General features: G+C 48.7%; 1 protein-coding gene across 1 annotated transcript; it reads right to left on the bottom strand.

The window, feature by feature from the left end:
* Positions 1-792: 792 nt before the first annotated feature.
* On the bottom strand, positions 793-22,729 carry gpaa1 (glycosylphosphatidylinositol anchor attachment 1). Its single transcript, XM_080214100.1, has 13 exons — positions 22,628-22,729; positions 17,650-17,787; positions 16,617-16,796; positions 15,550-15,661; positions 13,855-13,999; positions 10,623-10,724; positions 9,454-9,650; positions 8,591-8,787; positions 7,945-8,098; positions 5,557-5,619; positions 4,879-5,075; positions 3,633-3,803; positions 793-1,939 (listed from the first exon to the last, which is right to left on the bottom strand). Exons 2-13 carry the CDS (start codon positions 17,721-17,723, stop codon positions 1,696-1,698), a joined length of 1,836 nt encoding a protein of 611 aa, XP_080070226.1. The 5' UTR covers positions 17,724-17,787; positions 22,628-22,729; the 3' UTR covers positions 793-1,695.
* Between the last annotated feature and the right edge of the window lie 4,980 nt (positions 22,730-27,709).

Below are 27,709 nucleotides of genomic sequence, written 5' to 3'. Positions count from 1 at the left end.
AAAAGGCCCAGCTCCCTCAACCTATCCTCATTAGGCATGCCACCCAATCCAGGCAACATCCTTGTAAATCTCCTGTGCACCCTTTCAATAGCTTCCACATCCTTCCTGTAGTGAGGCAATCAGAACTCAGCACAGTACTCCAAGTGAGGTCTGACCAGGGTCTTATAAAGCTGCAGCATTACCTCCCAATTCCTAAACTCAATCCCTCAGTTGATGAAGGCAACCCTGATACCGTGGTCAATATTCACCAGAATAGATGATTTTGCCATTTACCACATTCTGTTTGTGGGATCTTGCTGGGTGCAAAGTGGCTGATGTGTTTCCTACATCACAACAGTAACCGCACTTCACAAAGTCACACAGCAACTGTAAAGTTCTCTGGGACATTCTGAGTGGTTAGCAGTACTACCCCACAGTACCAGGGACCCAGCTTTGACAAAGGATCAGCTGGACTCAAAACGTCAGCTCTTTTCTCTCCTTACAGAGACTTTCCAGCATTTTCTCTTTTGGTTTCAGATTCCAGCATATTGCTTTTATCCAGGTTCAATTGCCAGCTTGGGTCACTGTCCGTGTGGAGTCTGCACGTTCTCCCTGTGTCTGTGTGGGTTTCCTCCGGATGCTTCTGTTTCCTCCCACAGTCTGAAAGATGTGCTGATTAGGTGCACTGGCCGTGCTGAATTCTCCCCCAGTGTACCCACTAGAGAATTTTCACAGTAACTTCATTGTGATGTTAATATAAGCCTACTTGTGACTAATAAATAAATTAACTTTGAGGGTAAAGTTTAAAAATCTTTATGCTGTTTTGTACCAGCATAGGGAAGCGGACCTGGATCACGATGTTCAGTTTCCTTAAAATTACAATAAACCATTTCCACACAAAACAAGTTTAATATGACAGGCTCAGCAATAGGAGGGCGATGTTCGAGGGAGACAGCTCCTCACTCCATGTAAATACAAACATCTAATCTTTTCACTGAAATGTACCTCTGAGACCTATTTACAAATCCAGTGTAAGTAGAGGGAGTAGCGATCATCTCAGCAGTTTGTATTCAAACCTTGCACACCATCGCTCCTCACTCAACTGAAATACAAACGTCCAATCATCACATTGTCTGATCCCGCTGCTGATTAAGATCTGAAATCCTTACGGAACGTAGGTACATTCTGATAAAGTTCCTGGTGAGACAGATATTTCTCTATCCTGTTTAGACTAAGGTTCAATCTATCCTGGAGTGTATGTTTTGAGGTTTGGTATTCCCCAGATCACAATGGATCTTTCTATTTCCCTGTCACCGGAAAGCTTTTATTGCTCCTTGGGGTGTTTCTTGCCCTGGATCCCCCCCAGGAAATGGCCAATTCTCCCAATCTCATTGGCCTTCGGTCTTCAGCCCCAAGCCCACTAATCCCATGATACTGATCGTTCAGTCCTGTGACCCCATCACTTGGCCCCGACCCCCTCCTCTGAATTCTCCAATACCCCATTCCCTCGACTCTATTCCTCACTGCGTTGTTTTACCCCTGGCTGCCCGTCCCATCCCCAACATGCAGCGTCCCAAGAAAATGGAGACTGAACATAAAGGACCCTGGGTCTCCTCATCTCCAACCCCTCAGTGCAGGCGACCGTGTCGACAGGAGATTATCTTATTCACCGCTGGCGTGCTGTCAGAGCGAGCTGGGGGGGAGGGCGGATCTGTCTCAATTCCAGAAGACCACATTCCACAGCAGCAGCCAGCAGGGGTAGATGAAGAACACGATGAAGGGATAAACTATGGAACTGTACAGGTGATGGTCGAGGATGGACTCAGCAACAGCCTGCAGGAAGAGCTGCCAGCACTCCAGCAAGGTGATGGGGTACTCGGTCAGTTCGTGGTACAGGTAAATACACAGCAGCAGGACACAGGCCGGTGACATCAGGATCAGGAACAGGGCGTTCAGCATCCTGCAGAGGGAGTGAGGGAGAAAGAGACGGACAATTAAAAATCACTGACAGCATGTCTGAAAATGGCTGTGGCAGAGGCAAGGAAAAAGTGCAGTGCTCACAGCCTCACATACAAACACCCAGTAATTACACTGAAAAGATGGAGAAAAGCAGAAAGTGCTGGAAAACTTCAGCTAGTTGGGCAGCAGCAGAGAGAGAATCTAAAGTTAATGTTTCGAGTCCGATGTGAGTGACCCTTTGGGGTTTGTACTGAACTCGAAAGGTTCGCTCTGTTTCTCACTCCACAGACGCTTCCAAACCTGCTGAATATTCCCAGCATTTTCTGTTTTTATTTCCCATTAGATCGATTGGCCTGCTTTTGACCCTAGTTTCAGCAGGTATGGGGCAGGGAATAGCAGGGTAAACATGTAGGGTTACGGGAATAGGGTCTGGGTGTGATTGTGGTCAGTGCAGGTTTGATGGGCCGAATGGCCTCCCTCTGTACTGTAGGATTCTGAGATTTCCAGCATCCGCACTATTTCGCTTCTGTCAAAGATGTAGTAGTTTGGGAGCTGGCTACAAAACTATTCCAGATGTGTGGAGGAAAGGTCTTTTTTCTGAGGCATTTAAAGGTTACTTACAACAGCTCAACTGAACTACAAACAAATACCAGCAATAATAGCAGAGTTATTAAGAAACTGAGCTAGTGATGATGTAGAGACATGAGTTCAAAACCCAGCAAGGCAGTAGGAGAAATTCAAATTCAATTGGATAAATCCAGGATAAATATATCAGTAATGTTCTGTTATTAATTCACAGTTCACTGGCTGGCCCGCATTTATTGCCCATCCCTAGTTGCCCTTGGAGGGCAATTGAAATTCAACCACATTGCTGAAGAACATGTAGGCCAGACCAGGTAAGGACAGCAGATTTCCTTCCCTAAAGGATATTAGTGAATCTGATGGGTTTTTCCAACAATTGAAAACGGTTTCATGGTCATCAGTAGATTAATTCCAGATATTTTTTATTGAATTCAAATTTCACCATCTGCCGTGGCGGGATTCGAACCCAGGTCCCCAGAACATTCGCTGAGTTGTGGATTAATAATCTAGCGATAATACCACTGGACCATTTCCATTCCCATCCATATGTGAGACCTGAAACTGAGGATGGGAGATGGTTAGATTAAAATCTGATAGAAATGGGTTACAATGGCTTATAGGCCTCCTTCGTTCTTCAATGGGACATTTTGAAGATGTGACAGGAGCTACACAAATGTAGCTGAAACAACCCTTTGGTTTCCATAGAGAGTAACAGCACACAATAAAGCATGGGCAGCACGGTGGTTAGCACTGCTGCTTCACAGCGCCAGGGACCCCGGTTCAATTCTCAGTGTCTGTGTGGAGTTTGTACATTCTCCCCATGTCTGTGTGGGTTTTCTCCAGGTGCTCCGATTTCCTCCCAGATTCTGAAAGACGTGCTGGTTAGGGTGCATTGACCAGAACAGGCACCAGAGTGTGATGACTAGGGCAATTTCACAGTAACTTCATTGCAGTGTTAACGTAAGCCCACTTGTGACTAATAAATAAACTTTAACATACAACGCATTGTGCCCGTGCTGGCGAGTGATTCATTCCTCTGGCCTTTCCACACAGCAGTGTAACTCTGTTACAAGGGGACCTCGATAACTGCTGTTTTATTTGCCGTCACTTACTTGTGAGGGACCGGCTGAGCTACGGCAGCAGCTGGGATGAGTGTGACAGCCAGGATGAAGCCCAGGGAAAAGTTGATGAGGGTGATGCAGCCCAGGAGCAGAGCCAGGTAGAGAATGGAAATCAGCTTCAGTGTCATCCAGCCACAGGCCGACACTTCAATCGGTAACACACTGCCAGGAGGGGGCAGGGGGAAGAAACAGGACGTTACACATCACAGATACTCAAATATCAATATCCAGTAACTTCTGACAATTCTCAATCGCAGAAGGAAGGTTCTCTGCTAGACACATGCAAGACCTATCTAACTCATCCCACTCAATCCCTGCTCTTTCTCCAGAAATCCTCCAGCATCTATCCCATTTCCTTTTATTCTTCAATCTGCTTCCAGGGCCATTCAGACACTGCATTCCCATTAGTAGCAACTCAATGAGCAAACACTCTCCTTACCTAACCCCGACCATATCTCTGACCAGCCCCTCTGTCACCACAGTGTCTCCTTATCAACTCAATAAAATCATTCAGAAATTTTAACTTCCCCTGAGCCTGCTCTATTCCAAGGAGAATGATTCCCATTTATCCAATCTGATATTGGGCAGATGTACATTGGACTAATTGGTTCAATGAACGTAAGAACATAAGAAATAGGAGCAGGAGTCTGCCATCTAGCCTGCCCCGCCATTCAATAAGATCGTGGCTGATCTGAAGTGGATCAGTTCCACCTTCCCGCTTTCTCCCCATAACCCTTAATCCCCTCGCCTATCAAAAACCTATCTACCCGCGTCTTAAAAATATTTAGCGAGGCAGCCTCCACCACTTCAACTGGCAGAGAATTCCAGAGATTCACCACCCTTTGAGTGAAGAAGTTCCTCCTCAACACTGATCTAAACTGCCCCCCCCCCCCCCCCCCCCCCCCCCACCTTATCTTGAGGCTGTGCTTTCTAAGCGGGAAGAATCTCTCTACCTCTACCCTATCCATCCCTTTCATTATCTTATACATCTCTATAAGATCCCCCCTCATCCTTCTAAACTCTAACGAGTACAGACCCAGTCTATTCAGTCTCTCTTCATAGTCCAACCCCCTCATCTCCGGGAAATGAGTTTGAAAATGAAGTTTTACACTTGGTTCCTTATAGATTTTACTCTCTCTAACTCCAGTGTCCAGCTCTCTCTCTCTGCCCCCCCTCCGTCTCCCTCCCTCTGCCTCCGTCTCTCTCTGATTCCAGTGTCTCTCCATCCTCACCGTACCTCTGTGTATTGTGAGGTAGAGCCAGACCAGCCACGTAGATGGCAATAGAGGTCAGCACGACAGCTTCAGTCTCTGAGACCGGGAAATGGTCCATAGCTGTCCCCTGGCACAGGAGCGGCACGTAGTAGAGGGCAAGGCCCATGATGTGACAGATAAAAATTGGAGTCGCGATTGACAGGTATCCCGGCCTCACATTCTGCAGAAAAACAACAGAGATTGCACAGGTAACTGATAGACTGATAGGTAACAACAGGACAGTGACTCCCATAGACCAGGAGTGAATGTTATAGACTGGAATAAACACCACAGACTGACAGTGAGCCTTAAGGACAGAGGATTCTGTCTGTCCCATCAACAGATCAGCTTCTGCCCCACCTGCACCCCCTCCTCCCCTGCCCCAGCAGCACTCCAGCTAACCCACCCCACCCACAGTGCTGCCAATGGGGGTCAGTATTTGGGTTAAACTTCCTGGGCCTGTAGAAGATAAGGTCCATTTGTAACCATGACAATTGGAATGTAACAAATCACTGCTGCAGGAAAGGACAAGAGAGAATCAGAGGAGGTTTTAACCCTTCCCCTATACCCCCACACACACACGCGCCACCCACCGCCCCCCCCCCTCCACCCCGACCTTCTCCTGTCGCCTGTTCCTCCCCACCCATACACACACTCCATACCTCCACCGCACAGTCCTGGGGACACACCGGAGCTTTCGACAGCCGGATCCAAAGGTCCAGAGCGTGGAAAAACATTAAGAAAAATCAGAATCAACAAAAAGCACTCCCTCAGCGCTGACCCTCTGACAGTGCGGCACTCCCTCAGCGCTGACCCTCTGACAGTGCGGCACTCCCTCAGCGCTGACCCTCTGACAGTGCGGCACTCCCTCAGCACTGACCCTCTGACAGTGCGGCACTCCCTCAGCACTGACCCTCTGACAGTGCGGCACTCCCTCAGCACTGACCCTCTGACAGTGCGGCACTCCCTCAGCACTGACCCTCTGACAGTGCGGCACTCCCTCAGCACTGACCCTCTGACAGTGCGGCACTCCCTCAGCACTGACCCTCTGACAGTGCGGCACTCCCTCAGCACTGTACGGTGAGTGTCAGCCTGGATTATTTCAAGTCCTTGTTCAGTGTTGACCTTCTTATTGCAATCTTGATCCTGGCAGAGAAACTGCCTCCTCTCCACTGAGACACCCCGGGAAACCTTCGTCCAGCTGACTCTGACACTTGGCGCGTTCTCTCCCAGTATATTGAAGGTTTAACCATCTTAGCCCCAAGGGCCAGCCGGGTGACAGGGTGGAGTCCCGCGAGTGGGCTGCTGATCATCTCACCATCCACCTGGGCAGGAGAGGAACAGTCATCGGCTGGCATCGAGAAGCCAAGCAGGGAACAGGAGGAGGCCATTCTGCCCCTCCTCCACCATTTAATAAGATCATGGCTGATCTGATAGAGTTTTAAACGTATAGAACAGATAGAGGGTATGGTGGGGACAGCTCACAAGACGTCACCTCACTGCAGTGCCAAAGATGCTGGAGTGAAGCAGCTTCTTGTGAGCTGCGCCCAGCATACTCGCTAATTCTCTCTGTCACTCTCGTTCTATGCTTCTAAAACTCTATCCTAACTCTTTTAAACTCTCGAACAATGCTCTCTACACCCTAATTGTGACTGTAACACTTTCTGCATCCTCTCGTGATTCAATAAACTGGGGTTCGTCTCTCTGGACAGACAGAGGCTGAGGGGGCGACCTGACAGAAGTTTATAAAATGATGAGGGGTATGGATAGGGTGAAGAGTTGGAAGCTTTTTCCCAGGACAGAAATGACAATTACAGGGGGCATAAGTCCAAGGTAAGGGGGGGGAAGGTTCAGTGATGATGCGCGGGGCAAGTTTTTTTACACACAGGGTGGTGGGAGCCTGGAATGCACTGCCAAGTGAGGTAGGTGAGGCAGGCACGTTAGTGTCATTTAAGACTTAGACACATGAACAGGCGAAGAATTGAGGGATACAGGCGGTTGGTCCAGATAGGGCAATGTGATTGGCACAGGCTTGGTGGGCCAAAGGGTCTGTTCCTGTGCTGTTCTCTCCTTTCATTCTCTATGAATGGTATGCTGCCTCCATGATGTGCAAGAAACAATACTTTTCACTGTATATTAATACATGTGACAATAATAAATCAATAAAATGAAATAGATTTCTTTCTTTTGGTCAGTGAGAGTGTGTTATGGTATTTAGATTAATTATTATACTTAAATATTCCATTCTTTCTTAAGGCAGCACGGTAGCACAGTGGTTAGTGCTGCTGCCTTACAGTGCCAGGGACCCGGGTTCGATTCCCGGCTTGGGTCCCTGTCTGTGCGGAGTCTGCACATTCTCCCTGTGTCTGGGTTCCCTCTGGGTGCTCTGGTTTCCTCCCACAGTCCAAAGATGTGTGGGTTAGGTGGATTGGCCTTGCTAAACTACCCCTTAGTGTCAGGGGGATTAGCGGAGTAAATATACGGGGTTATGGGGATAGGGTCTGGGTGGGATTGTGGTCCGTGCAGACTCGATGGGCTGAATGGCCTCCTGCACTGTGGGGATTCTATGGTTCCATACTATATGTAAATAAACGTTGCCTTTCCATTTAACGAGTCTGGTTTTATAATTAATGACTGATTTTAGTGAAGAAACCTGGATATTGAGTTGTCATTGTGAGATTAATATGTGAAGCACAGTTTCTGCTGTATGGCTCACTGGAGAAATTATTTAAATTTAAGTTGTGACCGATGGCACAGCGGAACGAGAGGCAGACAGAGCACTCCTCCCACCTCAACAAAATTCTGCCAGCATTATAATAAAGCTTTCCAACACCTTCTCCAAGGCTTCTGTATCCCCTTTGTGATAAACACACAAGCTTTGTTTAGTTTTAATCTTCTAGAAACGAATGCCAGTGTTTGGTTTGCTGATTTTTACTGGCCTGCTCCTTTTAGCGACACGTGTCTCTCTACTCGGATCTCTGCTCCTGTCCATCTCCAGACCCTCTGCGGGACGGGGTCACGGCTGGACGGTCCAACCATTGAAAGGATATCTTCAGCAGCAGGATGAGGATTAGGAAGACGAAAGCAGGCATGTAATAGCCGATGGATACAAAGCGAGACAGAGACGGCAGCAGGTAAAAGAAGTAGGATTGGTGTAGTTTTTCCAGCAGATTGTTCAACTTCCTCACGATTCCCTCAAACACTCTGAAAAAGATCCCAGCGATTAGACAGGGTCTGGAGTAACCAGGGTTTCTCTTAGTGAAAGTATTGATTAACTAGTGACACTTGTTAATGGTAATGGTTAACCAGCAATGTCGCAAAGGCAACAATTCACCAGTGATGTCTGTTAGTGAGATAATCAGTAACTAGCAATGCCTGGTTAGTGAATTTAATGGTTAACCAGAGTTCTGGTTAGTGAATTTAATGGTTAACCAGAGTTCTGGTTAGTGATGTAATGATTGACCAGGCTTCTGGTGGGGGGGTAATGGATAACCGCGGTTTTGGTTAGTGAAGGTAATAGTTAACCAGGGTTCTGGTTAGTGCAAGTAATAAATAACCAGGTTCTGGTAGTGAAGTTAATAGTTAATCAGGGTTCTGGTAGTGAAGTAAGTAGTTAATCAGGGTTCTGGTTAGTGAGGTAATGGTTAATCAGGGTTCTGGTTAGTGAGGTAATGGTTACCTAGTGATGATACTCACTTGCCGACAGTTACCATGTCGAATTTGTATTGCCGGAAGCTGTTGATTCCGCGGATGGTCACAGCCTCGATGTGATATCTGAGGAAGAGGCCGTGATCCCCCTGTGATTTCCCCGAGCCCTGTTTCAGCACCATCAGCATCATGGTGTTCAGTGAGTGCATGTAACCCTCCAGGGTATCTCCGTCCATGCGGGGTAACTGAGACAAACCACACGGGGCAAAAGCTCAGTGCCTTTCTGCTGACCCCAACTCCACCAGACCCTTCCCGCCATAATCACCTGACTCAGCTTCTCCCCCCACTGTGCCCCACAACCCACACCGTGATACCCTCCGCGTTCTCCAACACCCCCATGTCCTCCAGCCGCCGCCCTCCACCCCCCAACCCCGCCGCCCTCCACCCCCAGCCCATTCTGACCCCCACCTGCTCCACCTCCCGGCACACTCCCCCTCCCTCCCTCCCCCCCCCCCCCGCCACCCGGGCACCCTCAGATCTCCTCTGCACCCTGTGAACCCCCCTCCCTGCACCCTCCGACAACCCCCCTCGCACACACCAACCCCCCCACCCACCCCTGCACGCTCCAACCCCTGCCCTGCTCCTACTCTGACTCCAATAACACTGTCTCTGATTACACCTTCTGACCCCCACCCGCCTCTCAGACCCCCTCACCCACAGAATCCAAATACCAGGCTGCATTTCATACACACTGCCCCCAACTGACGCTCTTCGATCCCACCCCTTCCCAACCTCACCCTTCTATCCTGACCCATCCTCTGACCACCCCCCACATTGCAGCCAATTTGAGCCCCATCCTGAGCTGCCCAATCCTGGCACGGTTACCAGTCTCCTGGTTCCTGGGCACCCACCTTGCCCTGGATGGTACACAGAACACCATTCTTCTGACAGAAGGAGGTGAAGAGGTTGACCAGGTCCAGGTTGGGCAGTTGGCCATTCAGGCCCTCCACACTGATATCGAAGCTGGTCACAACATCGCTGCTGATCTCGATGGTGATGGCAGCTTGGATCGCTCCAGCCCGACCCTGCAACACCGACGAGCTGATCTCTGTAACCGGAACCAAGAGGAAAACACCTCATTATTCAGCATGAGGAATGCGCTGAGGGAGTGCCGCACTGTCGGAGGGTCAGTGCTGAGGGAGTGCCGCACTGTCGGAGGGTCAGTGCTGAGGGAGTGCCGCACTGTCGGAGGGTCAGTGCTGAGGGAGTGCCGCACTGTCGGAGGGTCAGTACTGAGGGAGTGCCGCAGTGTCAGAGGGTCAGTGCTGAGGGAGTGCCGCACTGTCAGAGGGTCAGTGCTGAGGGAGTGCCGCACTGTCAGAGGGTCAGTGCTGAGGGAGTGCCGCACTGTCAGAGGGTCAGTGCTGAGGGAGTGCCGCACTGTCAGAGGGTCAGTGCTGAGGGAGGGCCGCACTGTCAGAGGGTCAGTGCTGAGGGAGGGCCGCACTGTCAGAGGGTCAGTGCTGAGGGAGCGCCGCACTGTCAGAGGGTCAGTGCTGAGGGAGCGCCGCACTGTCAGAGGGTCAGTGCTGAGGGAGCGCCGCACTGTCAGAGGGTCAGTACTGAGGGAGCGCCGCACTGTCAGAGGGTCAGTGCTGAGGGAGTGCCGCACTGTCAGAGGGTCAGTGCTGAGGGAGTGCCGCACTGTCAGAGGGTCAGCGCTGAGGGAGTGCCGCACTGTCAGAGGGTCAGTGCTGAGGGAGTGCCGCACTGTCAGAGGGTCAGTGCTGAGGGAGTGCCGCACTGTCAGAGGGTCAGTGCTGAGGGAGTGCCGCACTGTCAGCCAGGGAATTCATTCCAGCTGTCTTGACTGAAGCAGGAGGTGGAGCCATTTTCATAATGTTTGTGGGATCTTCCTGTGTACAATCTGTCAACCTAAGATGACAACAGTGACCACAATTGAAAATTTCTTCATTGGCTGTCACACTCTTTGGGAAGATGTGACAGGTGCTACAGGAATGCACATCTTTTCTTTCAGCTGAGAATTTAATCTGTTGATTGAATTTACTGCTGTACTCACCGGTCACGTTGACATCATGGTAAGCTTCGAGCCAGGCCTCCATCCCAATCATATCATGCTCATTAAACAGGAAGATGATGTCTTTGGCCCAGTATATCTGCCCTGTGACAGAAACAGTGTTAGGAACAGTCGGGCTTCCCATCGAGCTCTGCTGAGGCAAACGTGAACCAACAAGCCCCACCCTGCTTCACAGCCCTAAGTCAATCTGGTCCAGACAGGCTGATCCAACTTGCCCAGGAGCAAACCTCAACATCACACCAAACGGCCCAGCACATAAATAATAGATCTGCACACATCAAACACTCCCAGGACAGGTACAGCACGGGGTTAGATACAGAGTAAAGCTCCCTCTACACTGTCCCCATCAAACACTCCCAGGACAGGTACAGCACGGGGTTAGATACAGAGTAAAGATCCCTCTACACTGTCCCCCCCATCAAACACTCCCAGGACAGGTACAGCATGGGGTTAGATACAGAGTAAAGCTCCCTCTACACTGTCCCCCCATCAAACACTCCCAGGACAGGTACAGCACGGGGTTAGATACAGAGTAAAGATCCCTCTACACTGTCCCCCCCATCAAACACTCCCAGGACAGGTACAGCATGGGGTTAGATACAGAGTAAAGCTCCCTCTACACTGTCCCCCCATCAAACACTCCCAGGACAGGTACAGCACAGGGTTAGATACAGAGTAAAGCTCCCTCTACACTGTCCCCCCATCAAACACTCCCAGGACAGGTACAGCACGGGGTTAGATACAGAGTAAAGCTCCCTCTACACTGTCCCCCTATCAAACACTCCCAGGACAGGTACAGCACGGGGTTAGATACAGAGTCAAATTAACCATAACAGGTTTATTGTAGGAGATATTGCCTGCACAGGGTACAAACAAACTAAAACAAGAGCCTGTGCAACACCTGAATGACATCACCATCAAATCATAGAACATAGAACATAACAGCGCAGAACAGGCCCTTCGGCCCACGATGTTGCGCCGACCAGTTAAAACGCAACGAACCTCTAACCTAAACCAAACCCTTTCCATCCATAAACCTATCCACGGATCTCTTAAACGCCCCCAAACTAGGTGCATTTACAACTGCAGCAGGCAGGGCATTCCAATCCCTCACCACCCTCTGGGTAAAGAACCTACCCCTGACATCCGTCCTATAACTACCACCCCTTAATTTAAAGCTATGCCCCCTCGTGCTAGCTTTCTCCATCCGAGGAAAAAGGCTATCACTGTCCACCCTATCTAAACCTCTAATCATCTTATATGTTTCAATAAGATCCCCTCTTAGCTGCCTTCTTTCTAGTGAAAACAACCCCAAATCCCTCAGTCTCTCCTCATAGGACCTCCCCTCCATACCAGGCAACATCCTGGTAAACCTCCTCTGCACCCTCTCCAAAGCCTCCACATCCTTCCTATAATGTGGGGACCAGAACTGTACACAATACTCCAAGTGCGGCCGCACCAGAGTTTTGTACAGTTGCAATATGACGCTGCGGCTCCTAAATTCAATCCCCCTACCAATAAACGCCAAGACACCGTATGCCTTCCTAACAACCCTATCTACTTGATTCCCAACTTTCAGGGATCTATGTACACATACACCTAGATCCCTCTGTTCATCCACACTATTCAGAGTCCTACCGTTAGCCCTATACTCCACACATCTGTTATTCCTGCCAAAGTGAATTACCTCACACTTCTCCACATTAAACTCCATCCGCCACCTCTCGGCCCAGCTCTGCAACTTGTCCAAGTCCCCCTGTAAACTAAGACACCCTTCCTCACTATCTACCACACCTCCGACTTTGGTGTCATCAGCAAATTTACTGATCCACCCAACTATACCCTCATCCAGATCATTTATAAAAATTACAAACAGCAGTGGCCCCAAAACAGATCCCTGAGGCACACCACTCATAACTGAACTCCATGACGAATACTTACCATCAACCACCACCCTCTGTCTCCTATCCGCCAGCCAATTCCTGATCCAAGTACCTAAATCACCCCCAATCCCATACATCTGCATTTTCTGCAGATGCCTTCCATGGTGAAATCATGTGACCAGCTGTTAAATCAATTGCGCAACCATTTAAATATATAACCGTAGGGGGCTCTAAAATTCATTACACACCGAGCCATTTGAATAAGCTGGCCGTCACTGATGGAGTGTGTCACGGGTCGGTGTGGCAAGGGTCAGTGTTGGGGCCTCAGGTATTTACAATCTATAGCAGTGCCTCAGGTGAAAAGATTGAGAGTAATGTATAAAGTTTGTTGATGATACTGAGGTAGATAAGAACCTAAGCTGTGAGGAGGATGCAGAGGTGATGTGAGCAATAAGATGGTAATGTGGGGAAGTGTGAAGGTCCTCACTTTGATCGTAAGAATAAAAGGCCTAACTATTTTTATAAGGTGAGAAATTTGTCAGCGTTGATATTCGAAGAGACTTGGGTGTGGTTATTTAAGGGAGGCAGGAAGTTAACATCTGGGTACAGCAAGCAATTAGGAAAACAAATAACATGTTTATTGGAAGTGATTGGAGTACAGGAATAAAGAAGTCTTTCTAGAGTTGTACAAGGTTTTGGTGACACCGCAACTGGGATACTGTGCGCAGTCCTGGTCTCCACATTTAGGGAAGAATACCTGCATTGCAGATGGTCAGAGCGAATGCTCACTGGATCGTTCCTGGAGATGAAAGGGTTGTCCTTTGATGAGAGAACATAGAACAGTACAGCACAGTACAGGCCCTTCGGCCCTCAATGTTGTTCCGAGCTACGTCCAATCCCAAGATCAAGCTATCCCACTCCCTATAGGCTGAGTAAATCGGGTCTATTTTCTTAGGAGTTTGGAAGAATAAGAGGTGATTTCATTAAAAACCAACAAAACTGTAAGGGGGTTTGACAGGGTGAGCACTGAGAGATTGTTTACCCTGGCTGGGAGTCTAGAATAAGGGTGCGACAGCCTCGACAATCATTTCGGATTGAGATAAGAAGAAATTTCTTCCGCGAAAGGGGTGTGAATCTGAGGAACTCTCCTCCCCCAGTGGGCTGTGGTCGCTCCATTGTTGGATATATTTAAGGCTGGTGTGGACAGATTTTTGGTCTCTTGGGGATTAAGGGATACAGGGAGCAGGTGGGAAAATTGAGTTTTCAGTAGACATCTCTCCCTGCCCCCTGCCCTCCCCCCGCAGGCAGGAAAGTGAACCCGTGTACCTCACCTCGGAAGTAGGAGGCCAGGGCCAGGAGTAGGCCAGCAGCCTGACTGTTCTGTTTGATCCCAACCGGACTGCTCAGGACAATGGACTCTGTACTCGCGGCTCTGGAAGCTCGGAGAATCCCGTAGACATTGGTCCCTTTCACCATCTGTGTTTTTAATTGAAAAGCTTGAATAAATAACTCCCATCAAAGAAACAGCCATAGAACTACTAGCCCTTCTGATACCTTCTCCCAGTGCCACAGTCTACAGCTAACCCCCATCTTTTATTAATCAATATGCTTATCGCACTCTATATTAATGCTCTGGGGACACGGGTTCAAATCCGACCACAGCAGCCAGTGGAATTTAAATCCAGCGAATAAATTTGGAATATAAAATGAGGAACGAAGACCATCATCGATTGTTGAAAATCTCACTCGGTTCAGTAATGTCCTTCAGAGAATTAAATTTGCCATCCTTATTAAAACAAAATACTGCGAATGCTGGAAATCTCAATTAAAATAATCATGCTGGATAAACTTGTCAGTTCGTCCCGATATTAAAGGTGATATATAAATGCACAATGTTGTTGGCTTGCCTCTTTATATGCAAAACCATGTTCTATTTTCCCCAGCCTCTAATATAGTTTAAATCGCTGGCTGGTGTACGGGGAAAGTCCACCCAGTGTTGGGATGGACCTATGACTGGAACCAGAGCTTCCAAACCTTGTACTGACCTCAGATTACAAACACAGCAGTGAGACAGGAGTTATACCTGAGATTCTGACCTGCCCCCTGAAACTTATAATCTGAAAATCAAATTGCACTTCAACTCTGACTGACCTCACCCGGTGTTTACTTCACAACGATATTTTTGGGGTAGTAGGGGAAAGAACAGGGGCTGTGGGACTCAATGGATAACTATCAAAGTGACATAATGGGCTGAATGGCCTTCAGTTTTGCTGCAAGATTCCTGGAATCAGCCTTTGCGAGCTCAGTGGATCTCAGCGGCAGTGTAATACTGTCCCACAGCGAGGGGGCACAGCAGCCACGTCTGCAATGTGTCATCAGCACTATCTCAGGCAAGCTGTGAGCTTACTCAATAACTCCATCCATCATGGACCATGCAACTAGCTGTGCAAGTTTCCCTCCTCTCACCATCCTGACATGGACTTACACATGCCCGATCCCACGCCCTATCCCCTGCCCTGTGCCCTATCCTGCAGCATCACGTCCAATCCCCCCATCCCGCACCTGATCCCTGCGCCTGATCCCCACGCCCGATCCCCCATCCCACACCTGATCCCTGTCCTTTACTTGATCCTTCAGCCAGACCCGATCCCCTTCCCAATCCGTGTTTTGGGTGTAAATGTGACTCCAGACCCACACCATGGGGCCTGGATCCCGCCTGCTCTCTGAATCAAGCTGCAATAACAGACTTCAGGAAGGTGACTCTCCACCACACTACACAGCAACTAGAGGTGGACAATGTAGGTCAGCTTTGCAAATCCCAGACCCCTCCCTTGCTGCAGTGAGATGACCTCGAGCCCCTGGTTCAGAGTCTGGGCCGGGGCACCCCTGGTGGCTGGGGTTCATGGGGACTTCACTGGGGTGGGGATTGGGAGCAGGTTAAGGAGAAGAACGCCAGTGAGATTCCTCAAAGTCTGCATTGTTGCGGTTATTCCAGTGCATAAGCGTCAGAAAGCCTCAAAACGTACATATCGCTCTCGTATCTCATCTGGGAAGGGCAGTGTTCGGGAGAAGGTCTGAACGTGCGTCTCCAGTCCCAAACCGGTCATGGTTTTCACGAGCCACTCCACAGGCATCTCCCTGGAGCAGAGGAAAGGTATGTGGTTAGGATCGGACAGCACTGCACTCTCAGCTTTGAACTCTCCCATGTAGGGCTTGTGACCGGGGGACAGCCACCCTGTCATAACACATCGCAACCCACCCTCTCTCAGACAGCGGCAGGAAGAAGTTCAGTGATAATATCACAGGACTACTAATCCAGGCAAGTCCAGCATAGCAGCTGGGTGGACTTTAAATTTAATAAATCTGGAATTGAAAGCTAGTCCCAGTAATGATGACCATTAACCTAACATTGATTGTTATAAAAACCCATCTGGTTCATGAATGTCCGGTAGGGAAGGTAGCACGGTGGCACAGTGGTTAACACTGCTGCCTCACAGTGCCAGGGACCTGGCATTCTGGCCCCGGGTCACTGTCTGTATGGAGTGTGCACATTGTCCCCGTGTCTGCGTGGGTTTCCTCTGGGTGCTCCGGTTTCCTCGCACAGTCCAAAGATGTGCAGGTTAGGTGGATTGGCCGTGCTAAATTGACCCTAGTGTCAGGAGGGTTAGCAGGGTAAATACATGGGGTTCGGGCCTGGTTGGGATTGTGGTCGGTGCAGACTCGATGGGCCAAATGGCCTTCTTCTGCACTGTCAGGACTCGATGAAATCTGCCATCCTTACCTGGTTTGGCCTGCCTGTGAACCACAGCAATGTGGCTGATTCTGAAATGGCCCAGCAAACCACTCAGTTTGGGATGGGCGGTATGTCCAGTTTTTACCAGTGATGCCCAGGTGTCATTAAAGAATAAAGGGATAAAAAGCTGTTTAATTCTGCATGGGCTGATACGCCACTGGGCACAGCCAGAGACCAGCATTCCAATCAATGATCCCTGAATCCAGACCCAACTGTCCAAGATAATCCCACCATAAAATTTATTCCAAACTAATTACAGCCCCCATAGCCCAGTGTCTCTGACATCCCTATCCCTCTTACCCAGCCTTTTTCCCATGTGCTGAGAATTCCCGGGCATACGATAATGCTCTGTCGCCATAGACAAAGTTCTCATCCACCATGGTGGAGCCCATGGCGTTCTCCGATGTGTACATTCGGAGGATGAAGGGCTCAAAGGCCAGGCCCATGAACCAGGTGATCCCAGCCACGTAACACAGGAAGCTGCAGACAGGACAGAACATGGAGAGAGCATCAGAAACAACCAGGAACAACTACCAGAATATTCCCAACATATTCCCACATCAACACTGTCCCCATCAAACACTCCCAGGACAGGTACAGCACGGGGTTAGATACAGAGTAAAGCTCCCTCTGAACTGTCCCCCCATCAAACACTCCCAGGACAGGTACAGCACGGGGTAAGATACGGAGTAAAGCTCCCTCTACACTGTCCTCATCAAACACTCCCAGGACAGGTACAGCACGGGGTAAGATACGGAGTAAAGCTCCCTCTACACTGTCCTCATCAAACACTCCCAGGACAGGTACAGCACGGGGTTAGGTACAGAGTAAAGCTCCCTCTACACTGTCCCCATCAAACACTCCCAGGACAGGTACAGCACGAGGTTAGATACAGAGTAAAGCTCCCTCTACACTGTCCCCCCATCAAACACTCCCAGGACAGGTACAGCACGGGGTTAGATACAGAGTAAAGCTCCCGCTACACTGTCCCCCATCAAACACTCCCAGGACAGGTACAGCACGGGGTTAGATACAGAGTAAAGCTCCCTCTACACTGTCCCCATCAAACACTCCCAGGACATGTACAGCATGGGGTTAGATACAGAGTAAAGCTCCCTCTACACTGTCCCCATCAAACACTCCCAGGACATGTACAGCATGGGGTTAGATACAGAGTAAAGCTCCCTCTACACTGTCCCCATCAAACACTCCCAGGACATGTACAGCATGGGGTGAGATACAGAGTAAAGCTCCCTCTACACTGTCCTATCAGGGACTGTGTGTGTTAGATGCCTTTTCTCCCCTATCTGCAGCATTATATATCAGCACTCACCACAGGGGTGTGTTCATCCTGGTGAGCAGGTTTGTGAGCACCTGCCTCCGGTTCGGGTCCGACAAGAGACCCATCTCTGCAGCCTCGTCCGATAAATCCTCAGGGTGAAGTACTGTCCAAAATTACATCTGCCCCACACTGAAAACAAAGAGCAGGAAAGGAATTAAATCATTGATAACACAGGACCTGATCCTCCAGGAGTGTCTTCATGGGGGTGAGGATAGTATGGGTGGATGAGGGGACTGTGTTTATGTGAGGAGGAATGGTGTAAGGACAGCTATGCTGTTCATATAAGATGGAATAAAATGGGGCAGAAATCCTGCACTTCTATCCCTAACAACACTTCCAAGACAGGGGTGGCACGGCTGCCTCACAGGGCCAGGGACCCGGGTTCAATTCCCTGTTTGGGTCACTGTCTGTGCAGAGTCCGCACGTTCTCCCCATGTCTGCGTGGGTTTCCTCCAGGTGCTCCGCTTTCCTCCCACAGTCTGAAAGACGTGCTGGTTAGGCTGCACTGACCCAAACAGGCGCCGGAGTGTGGTGACTCGGGGAATTTCACAGTAACTTCATTGCAGTGTTAATGTAAACCTTACTTGTGACTAATAAATAAACTTAACAGCAACGTGTGTGTACCTAACCACATGGATGGATGAAGGGTCATCTAAATGTGAAAGATTGGCTCTATTCTCTCTGCTGTCAGACCTGCTTTTCTGTTTTTGTTTCAGATTCCAGCATCCGCAATACTTTGCTTTTACAGGGACTACAGCAATTCAGGAAGGCAGCTCAACATTGAAAAGTTAAAGATAAAATTTAAAAGTTTATTTATTAGTCATAAGTTCATATAAGACAGAACACATTAAAATTAACACATTGTTAATACATTAAAAATAGATTGAAATTAACATTGTAAGTTACTGTGAAATCCCCCTAGTCACCCCATTCCTGTTCGGGTCAATCCACTAACCAGTACACCTTTCAGACTGTGGGAGGAAACTGGAGCATGCAGAGGAAACCCATGCAGACATGGGGAGAACGTGCAGACTCCACACAGACATTGACCCAGGCCGGGAATTGAACCTGGGTCCCTGGCCCTGTGAGGCAGCAGTGCTAACCATTGTGTCACCTGTGCCACACATGACTTCTTCTCAGCGACAATTAGGGGTTGGCAATAAATGCTGGCCAGTCAGCAAATTTCCATGTCCCATGAAAAATAAAATAATTACCCTGTATGAAAGAGTGATTGTGCAGTTATTGTAATGATGTATGAGGACAGACACAAGTGCTCCAGAGAACATTCAGAAAGTGATTTACCAGAATGATTCTAGGAGTGAGGCAGGATTTTAGCTCCAATGTTGGCTTGAATCATAGAATCCCTACAGTGCAGAAGGAGGCCATTTGGCCCATCAAGCCTGCACCGAGTGGCTGGGGTTATTCAAGAGGTACAGTGAGGACGGCAAGGTGACACAATGGTTAGCATTGCTGCCTCTCAGCACCAGGAACTGTGGCTATCTGAGAAGTAACTGGCTATCTCATAGATGTGGAGATGCCAGTGTTGGACTGAGGTAAACACAGTAAGTCGTCCCAGAACACCAGGTTAATGTCCAACAGGTTACTACCAAATATACCTGTTGGACTTTAACCTGGTGTTGTGAGACTTCTTAGTATGTCGTAGAAGTCATGATGTGGAGATTCACCTGACGAAGAGGTAAACCTCAAAAGCTTGTGAGTTTACTACCAAATAAATCAATTGGACTTAAACCTGGTGTTGTCAGACTTCTTACTGTATCTCATAGAAGGCAGAGGGTGGTGGTGGATGGAAAATTTTCAGACTGGAGGCCAGTTACCAGCGGTGTACCACAGGGATCAGTGCTGGGTCCTCTGCTTTTTGTGATTTTTATCAATGACTTGGAAGAGGGGGCTGAAGGGTGGGTTAGTAAATTTGCTGATGACACCAAGATTGGTGGAGTAGTGGATGAGGTGGAGGGCTCTTGTGGGCTGCAAAGAGACATTGATAGAATGCAGAGCTGGGCCGAAAAGTGGCAGATGGAGTTTAACCCTGATAAGTGTGAGGTGATTCATTTTGGTAGGACAAACTTGAATGCGGATTACAGGGTCACCAGCAGGGTTCTGAGGAATGTGGAGGAACAGAAAGATCTTGGGGTTCATATTCACAGATCTCTGAAGGTTGCCACTCAAGTGGATAGAGCTGTGAAGAAGGTTTATACTGTGTTAGCGTTTATTAACAGGGGGTTTGAGTTTAAGAGCCGTGGGGTTATGCTGCAACTATACGGGACCTTGGTGAGACCACATTTGGAATATTGTGTTCAGTTCTGGTTATCTCACTATAAGAAGGATGTGGAAGCATTGGAGAGAGTGCAGAGGAGATTTACCAGGATGCTGCCTGGTTTGGAGGGTAGGTCTCATGAGGAAAGGTTGAGGGAGCTGGGGCTTTTCTCCTTAGAGCGGAGGAGGATGAGAGGCAACTTAATAGAAGTTTATGAGATGATGAGAGGGATGGAGTGGACGTTCAGAGACTATTTCCTCGGGTGGATGTAGCTGTTGCTAGGGGGCATAACTATAAGGATCATGGTGGGAGATATAGGAGGGATGTCTGAGGTAGATTCTTTACTCAGAGAGTGGTTGGGGTGTGGAATACACTGCCTGCTGTGATCGTGGAGTCGGACACTTTAGAAACTTTCAAGTAGTTATTGGATAGGGAGTGGGATAGCTTGATCTTGGTTTTGGACAGAGCTTGGCACAACATCAAGGACCGAAGGGCCTGTACTGTTCTATGAACCGTGGTTCAATTCCAAACTTGGCCACTGTTTGTGTGGAGTTTGCATGTTCTCCCTGCATCTGCTTGGGTTTCCTCCGGGTGCTCCAGTTTCCTCCACAGTCCGGAAGATATGCTGGTTAGGTGCATTGGCCATGTTAAATTATTCCTCAGTGTGCCCGAACAGGCACCGGAGCGTGGCAACTAGGAGATTCTCACAGTAGCAGTGTTAATGTAAGCCGACTTGTGACACTCATAAATCAACTTTAAAAACCTTAAGGAGTGCAAGATTATGTTAGATACACAAAGAAAATCTGTTCCCATTAGCTGATGATCTACAAGAACTAAGGGACACAAGAATTGAGATTTTGGGTAAAAGATGTGTGTGGGAGGGTGTGAGTGGTGATGACCTGGAACTCACTGCCCATGAGTATGGCAGCAGTGTAGATGGTGAATTATTTCAAAAGGACACTGGGGGGGCTCTTGAAGGAACTAAACTGCAGAGTTGTGGGGATTGGGTGGGAGCAACTGAATTGCTGGATGGATAGTCAGCACGAACACGGCGGGCCGAATGGTTTCCTTCTCTACCACAAATGACTCTGGGAACATATCATGAATGGAGGCAGCTCACTTCAACACCGAACTAACTCATACATCAATGGCATCGGTGCAGAATCTGCTGAAAGCACAGGGTCCTAAACCTATAGAATCATACAGTGCAGCAGATGCCCCTTCGGCCCATCGAGTCTGCACCGACACATTAGAAACACCTGAACTCCCACCTAATCCCATCTGCCAGCCCATAGCCCTGAATGTTATGATGTACCAAGTGCTCATCCAGATACCTTATAAAGGATGTGAGGCATCCCGCCCCCACCACCCTCCCAGGCAGTGCATTCCAGACCCTCACCACCCTCTGGGTAAAAAGGTTTCTCCTCTCACCCCCCCCATAGCTCCTGCCCTCACTTTGAACCCAAGTCCCCTCGTGACTAACCCTTCAACTGAGGGGAACAACTGCCCCCTATCCACTCTGTCCATGCCCCTCATAATCTTGTACACCTCGCTCAGGTCACCCCTCAGCCTTCTCCGCTCCAGAGAAAACAACCCTAGTCTACACAACTTGTCTCCATAACTTAAATGTTCCATCCCAGGCAGCATCCTGGTGAATGTCTTCTGCATCTCCTCCAATGCAATCACATCCTTCCAATAATATGGCGATGTAATTCTCTGGAACTCCATGGGAACATCAGTCTAGTCTTGCTGAGGACTGGCTAAGTAGCGTGAAAGACAATGCACTTATAATCTTCCGAAGGAATGGCTGTTTGATTGGTATATATATGCCTCACGTGCACCGTACGTAAGGAGTTGTGTTTTATCTCATTGACTTAATTTAGTCAATGAGATCATTATAAGGATGATCGATTTATAAGGAGAGGCTGGATAGACTGGGACTTTTTTTTCTCTGGAGCATAGGAGGCTGAGGGATAATCTTATAAAGATCCAAAAAAGTAATGAGGAGCGTAGATCAGTTAGTCAACAACTTTTCCCAAAGGTAGGGGAGTCTAAAACTAGAGGGCATAGGTTTAAGGTGAGAGGGGAGAGATACAGATGTGTCCAGAGGGGCAATTTTTTCACACAGAGGGTGGTGAGTGTCTGGAACAAGCTGCCAGTAGTAGAGACAGGTGCAATCTTGTCTTTCAAAAAGCATTTAGACAGTAACATGGGTACGATGGGTATAGAGGGATACGGGCCAATCGCGCGCAATTGGGAGGGGTGCTCAGTGACAGCCCCTGGGCTGGGTGAGGGAGGGGAGGACTCTCATGAATACTCCCTGGGGGAGCTCCCAGTGATAGCCCCTGGCTGGCTAGCTGGCTGGGTGGGTGTGGGGGCGGGTGGGGGCTCAATGATAGCCCCTAGGCTTTTGGGGGTGGGGGGAGAACTCACTGACAGCCCCTGGGCTGGGGGGAGGGGGGAGTGGGGGGGGGCTGAGTGTTTCCTGGGTTACAAAAGGAGATCAGCCCCTGGGCTGTGACGCCCCTCACAGTCGATCAGCCCCTGATTCATTCCCAGGCGCGCGGGCGGGGGAAGGATTTCAGTCAGACACGGGTTCCCGCAGCAAAGCCCGGCCGGTGCTCCGGAAGCCGGGCTGCGGCCTGCACCGAGCCCCGGGCGGGGGTACTTATTCTCTCTCCCTCCCTCACTCACCCTGCGGTGGGCCCGAGCCCGGCACCCGGTCCGCCGGCTGCACCTCCCACCGGATCCTGACCTACCGCCCGGACAGGAAGTTCCCTCATCCGGACCCAATACACAGTTACACACTTCTGGTATCACATCAACAAGGTTCAGTTACAGGTCAAGAGGGTTCCTCAGTGGAAAAAGTTCCAACCTCCTTGTACACCTCCACCTGGAGCCGGCAGAGTGTAACTACAGTCTGTTCAAATGGGAGTACTGATGTGGGTATGCCGGCGTTGGACTGGCGTAAACACAGTAAAAAGTCTGACAACACCAGGTTTTAGTCCAACCGATTTATTTGATAATATACTCACAAGCTTTCGAGGTTTCCCTCTTCGTCAGGTGAATGGAGAGTTCTGGCCTCAGACAGAGCATATAAAGCACAGACAGTTTACAGATTACTGATTAAAATGCGAATCCTTACACCTAACCTGCTGTTCAAGACCTGAAGTGGCTGATAATGTGAGTGGAAGGAGCACTGATCACAGTTTAAAGAGATGTGTATTGTCTCCAGACAGTACAGTAAGTGAGGTTTTGCAAACCCAGGCAAGTCACGGGGGTTACAGATAGTGCGACATGAACCCAAGATCCCTGTTGAGACCGTCCTCATGTGTGCGGAACTTGGCTATCAGTCTCTGCTCAGCGACTCTGCGCTGTCGTGTGTTGTGAAGGCCGCCTTGGAGAATGCTTACCCGAAGGTCAGAGGCTGAATGCCCGTGACCACTGAAGTGTTCGCCAACAGGAAGGGAACAGTCTTGCCTGGTGATTGTTGAGCGATGTTCATTCATCCGTTGTCGTAGCGTCTGCATGGTCTCCCCAATGTACCATGCTTCGGGACATCCTTTCTTGCAACGTATCAGGTAGACAATGTTGGCCGAGTTGCAAGAGTATTTACCGTGTACCTGGTGGATGGTATTCTCACGTGTGATGATGGTATCTATGTCGATGATCTGGCATGTCTTGCAGAGGTTGCTGTGGCAGGGTTGTGTGGTATTGTGGTCACTGTTCTCCTGAAGGCTGGGTAGTTTGCTGCGAACAAGACTGTTCCAGGCAAGACTGTTCCCTTCCTGTTGGCGAACACTTCAGTGGTCACGGGCATTCAGCCTCTGACCTTCGGGTAAGCATTCTCCAAGGCGGCCTTCACGACACACGACAGCGCAGAGTCGCTGAACAGAGACTGATAGCCAAGTTCCGCACACATGAGGACGGTCTCAACAGGGATCTTGGGTTCATGTCGCACTATCTGTAACCCCCGTGACTTGCCTGGGTTTGCAAAACCTCACTTACTGTACTGTCTGGAGACAATACACATCTCTTTAAACTGTGATCAGTGCTCCTTCCACTCACATTATCAGCCACTTCAGGTCTTGAACAGCAGGTTAGGTGTAAGGATTCGCATTCTAATCAGTAATCTCTAAACTGTCTGTGCTTTATATGCTCTGTCTGAGGCCAGAACTCTCCATTCACCTGACGAAGGGGCTAACCCGAAAGCTTGCGAGTATATTATCAAATAAATAGGTTGGACTAAAACCTGGTGTTGTCAGACTTTTTACTGTGTTTACGCCAGTCCAACGCCGGCATACCCACATCATGACTACTATCAAATGGGAGTATGACATAGGAGCACAAATAAGCCATTCAGCCCATCGAGTCTGCTTCACCATTAGATCATTTCTGATCTTATAATCTTCAACTTCACGAGGATTCCAAGGTTTCGCTGAGTATCCACCTCTCTCAATTTACATCCCATTCAAGTAATAATCTGTCTTCCTATTATTTTACCAAAGTGGATAACCTCATATTTATCCCCATTATACTGCATCTGCCATGCAGATACCCAAACACTCAGCTTGTCCAAATCACACTGAAGCATCTCTGCATCCTCCCTACAGTTCACCCTCCTACCCAATTTTGCATCATCTACAGATTTGGAGGTAGTACATTCAGTTCCCTTTTGTCTATGTCTGAAAGTCTAAATAAACCACATCCATTGGTTCTCCTCAATCAACCCTACTAGTTACATCCTCAAAGAATTCCAATAGATTTATCAAGCATGATTTCCCTTGTATAAATCCATGCTGACTTTGTCTGATGATACCACTGCCTTCCAAATGCTTGATAATGGACTGTAGCAACAGTGTACAGTATTTAGCCTCACAGCGCCAGGAACCTGGGTTCCATTCCCGGCTTGGGTCACTGTCTGCGTAGGTTTCCTCTCAGTCCAAAGATGTGTGGGTTAGGTGGATTGGCCATACTAAATTGTTCTTTAGTGTGAGACAGTCTAGCTAGGGTAAATTGTGAGGCATCTTGAAGGGAATTGCTTGATAGAGCAGACGCAGCACGGTTTCATTAAAGGGAAGTCGTGTCTGACAAATTTACTGGAGTTCTATGAGGATGTGTCTAGGGCGGTGGATAGAGGAGAGCCGGTGGATATGGTCTTTCTAGATTTTCAGAAGGCGTTTGACAAAGTGCCTCACAAGAGGTTATTGCAGAAGGTCGAGGGACATGGAGTTGGGGGTAGGGTGTTAGCGTGGATAGAGGATTGGTTGTCAAATAGGAGGCAGAGAGTGGGGGTCAACGGGTGCTATTCGGATTGGCGGATGGTGACTAGTGGAGTGCCCCAGGGGTCGGTGCTGGGGCCTCAGCTTTTTACCATTTATATAGATGATCTGGAGGAGGGAACCGAGTGTAGAGTGTCGAAATTTGCTGATGACACCAAGATTGGGGGAACGGCAAATTGTGCGGAGGGTGTGGAGAGTCTGCAGAAGGATCTAGATAAGCTGGGCGAATGGGCCAGGAAATGGCAAATGGAATTTAATGTTGGCAAGTGTGAGGTGGTCCACTTTGGTAGGAAGAATGGTAGGAAGGACTATTACTTACGGGGCGAAAAACTGCAGCAGGCGACGGTGCAGAGGGACCTCGGGGTCCTTGTGCATGAGTCGCAAAAACCCAGCTTGCAGGTGCAGCAGGTGGTCAGGAAGGCGAATGGGATGCTGGCCTTCATAGCGAGGGGGATTGAATATAAAAGTAGGGAGGTCTTGCTGCAGCTGTATAGGGCATTGGTGAGGCCGCAACTGGAGTACTGTGTGCATTTTTGGGCGCCGCACCTGCGCAAAGATATTTTGGCCTTGGAGGGAGTGCAGAGGAGGTTTACTAGGCTGATACCGGAGTTGAGGGGGTTGAGCTATGAGGAGAGGCTGAATAAACTAGGCTTGTACTCGTTAGAGTTTAGAAGAATGAGAGGAGATCTCATTGAGACGTATAAGATGATGAATGGGATGGATAGGATAGAGGTGGAAAGACTCTTCCCGCTCAAAAAAGACAATAGGACTAGGGGGCACAGCCTCAAGATAAAGGGGGGGCGGTTTAGAACGGAGTTGAGGAGGAACTTCTTCACTCAAAGGGTGGTGAATCTCTGGAATTCTCTGCCCGTTGAAGTGGTGGAGGCTGCCTCGCTAAATATTTTTAAGACGCGGGTTGATGGGTTTTTGATAGGAGAGGGGATTAAGGGTTATGGGGAGAGGGCGGGAAAGTGGAACTGAGCAGCGACAGATCAGCCATGATCTTATTGAATGGCGGGGCAGGCTCGAAGGGCTGGATGGCCTACTCCTGCTCCTATTTCTTATGTTCTTATGTTCTTAAATGCATGGGGTTGTGGGGATAGGGTCTTAATGGGATTGTGGTCGATGCAGACTCAATGGGCTGAATGGCCTCCTTCTGCACTTTAGGATTCTATGACTCTACAGCTTCCCTGATACCAACGTTAAGCTCACTGGTTTATAATCCTGTTTTCTCTCTACCTCCCTTTTTGAATACTGGGCTTATTTAACATTAGCTACTCTCCAATCTGTTGGAACTAGTCCAGAATCCAAAGAATTTTGGAAAATAACCACCCACCCATGGATTGACTATTTCCGGGACCACTTCCTTAAGTACTTTCCAATGCCTTCACACCCTTCCCAGAGAGCTCTGAATGCAGAGTTACAGAGACAGATATACTTTTATAATAAATTAGCATGTACCAATCAAAGATGTATATTTGTTGTTAATAATGTGTCCAATCAGTAAACAATCTGCTTTATGTTCTGAGTACAACTCAACAATTACAACACGTGCCCGTCTACTTAATTATAATATCCTATCAGGGTATACAAATGTTATCCAGTCTAATTCATTACCCATTACAATTTGTAATCATATTCTTGAGTCAAAGTGGAAGGAACTTCCTGCAGTTCTTTTAACAAAGCAAACAAACTTAAATTACGTTCAGACAAAGAAAAAGGAGGCAGCTCCCCAAAAGGAGGGGGAACGGCCCGAACAGAAACAGAAAGTACAAAGGAAACTTAAAACAAGTCAAATCAAAATGTGATTGTCGGGGTCTATAAGGCACCTCAGCCCCTGCGGTGCCCAACGGGCACGGAAGGCCTCGACTGTGCCCGCGGACATCGTGTGCTCCGTCTCCAGGGACACCCGGCCGCGAACGTAGCCGTGGTAGAGGGGGACAATTTGTAATAAGCATGTCAACTCATACTTGTCAATTACCCCTCGTTGTCCGGTGTTCCTGGTGTGTAATGAACCCTCTCGAGGTATGGATGTTCCACAGATAAACAAATTCAATGTAGGAGTTATAAGTATAATCACTCTTTCTGTTATCTGGTGGAGTGATTCCACTCTTGAGACTTAGCACCTGCTGTGTACTACCTGAGAACTAACAGTTTATGTCCTTGAATGCTTCTTCATACTTTGCAATGACGTTTTAATCAAACTGATTTATTTAACCCTCGCAGTCTTTCCCATTAATTACCTGTGTTCTTAATGAACGGGGGTAAACACTGACAGGATGTTCCTTCTCCTGTGGAACGGAAGAAGGGCTTTACGACTGAGATGAGAAGAGTTATTGAATATATTCAAGGCTGAACGAGAGATTTTTAATCGACAAGGGGGTCGTACATTAAGGCATAGACAGGGCAGCTGAGTTAAGGTTAGGACTGATTGGTTTGCACCTAGGTTAGTAATACATGATGGCGGCACAGTGGTTAGCACTGCTGCCTCACA

The sequence above is a fragment of the Carcharhinus amblyrhynchos genome, chromosome 2, assembly GCF_965287045.1.
Source record: "Carcharhinus amblyrhynchos chromosome 2, sCarAmb.v2.hapA, whole genome shotgun sequence".
In the NCBI taxonomy this organism is placed as follows: domain Eukaryota; kingdom Metazoa; phylum Chordata; class Chondrichthyes; order Carcharhiniformes; family Carcharhinidae; genus Carcharhinus; species Carcharhinus amblyrhynchos.
The sequence above is the reverse complement of the archived record's forward strand: the minus strand, read 5'-3'. Positions and strand labels throughout refer to the sequence as shown.

Excerpts from the sequence above, each read along its gene's own strand:
- gpaa1 (XM_080214100.1), bottom strand. The coding sequence starts at position 17,723 with ATGGGTCTCTTGTCGGACCCGAACCGGAGGCAGGTGCTCACAAACCTG. Across the intron at positions 5,076-5,556 it reads CCCAGGACTGTGCGGTGGAG|AATGTGAGGCCGGGATACCT; the intron begins GTATGGAGTGTG and ends GTTTTTCTGCAG. Across the intron at positions 3,804-4,878 it reads CTACCTCACAATACACAGAG|TGTGTTACCGATTGAAGTGT; the intron begins GTACGGTGAGGA and ends CCCTCCTGGCAG.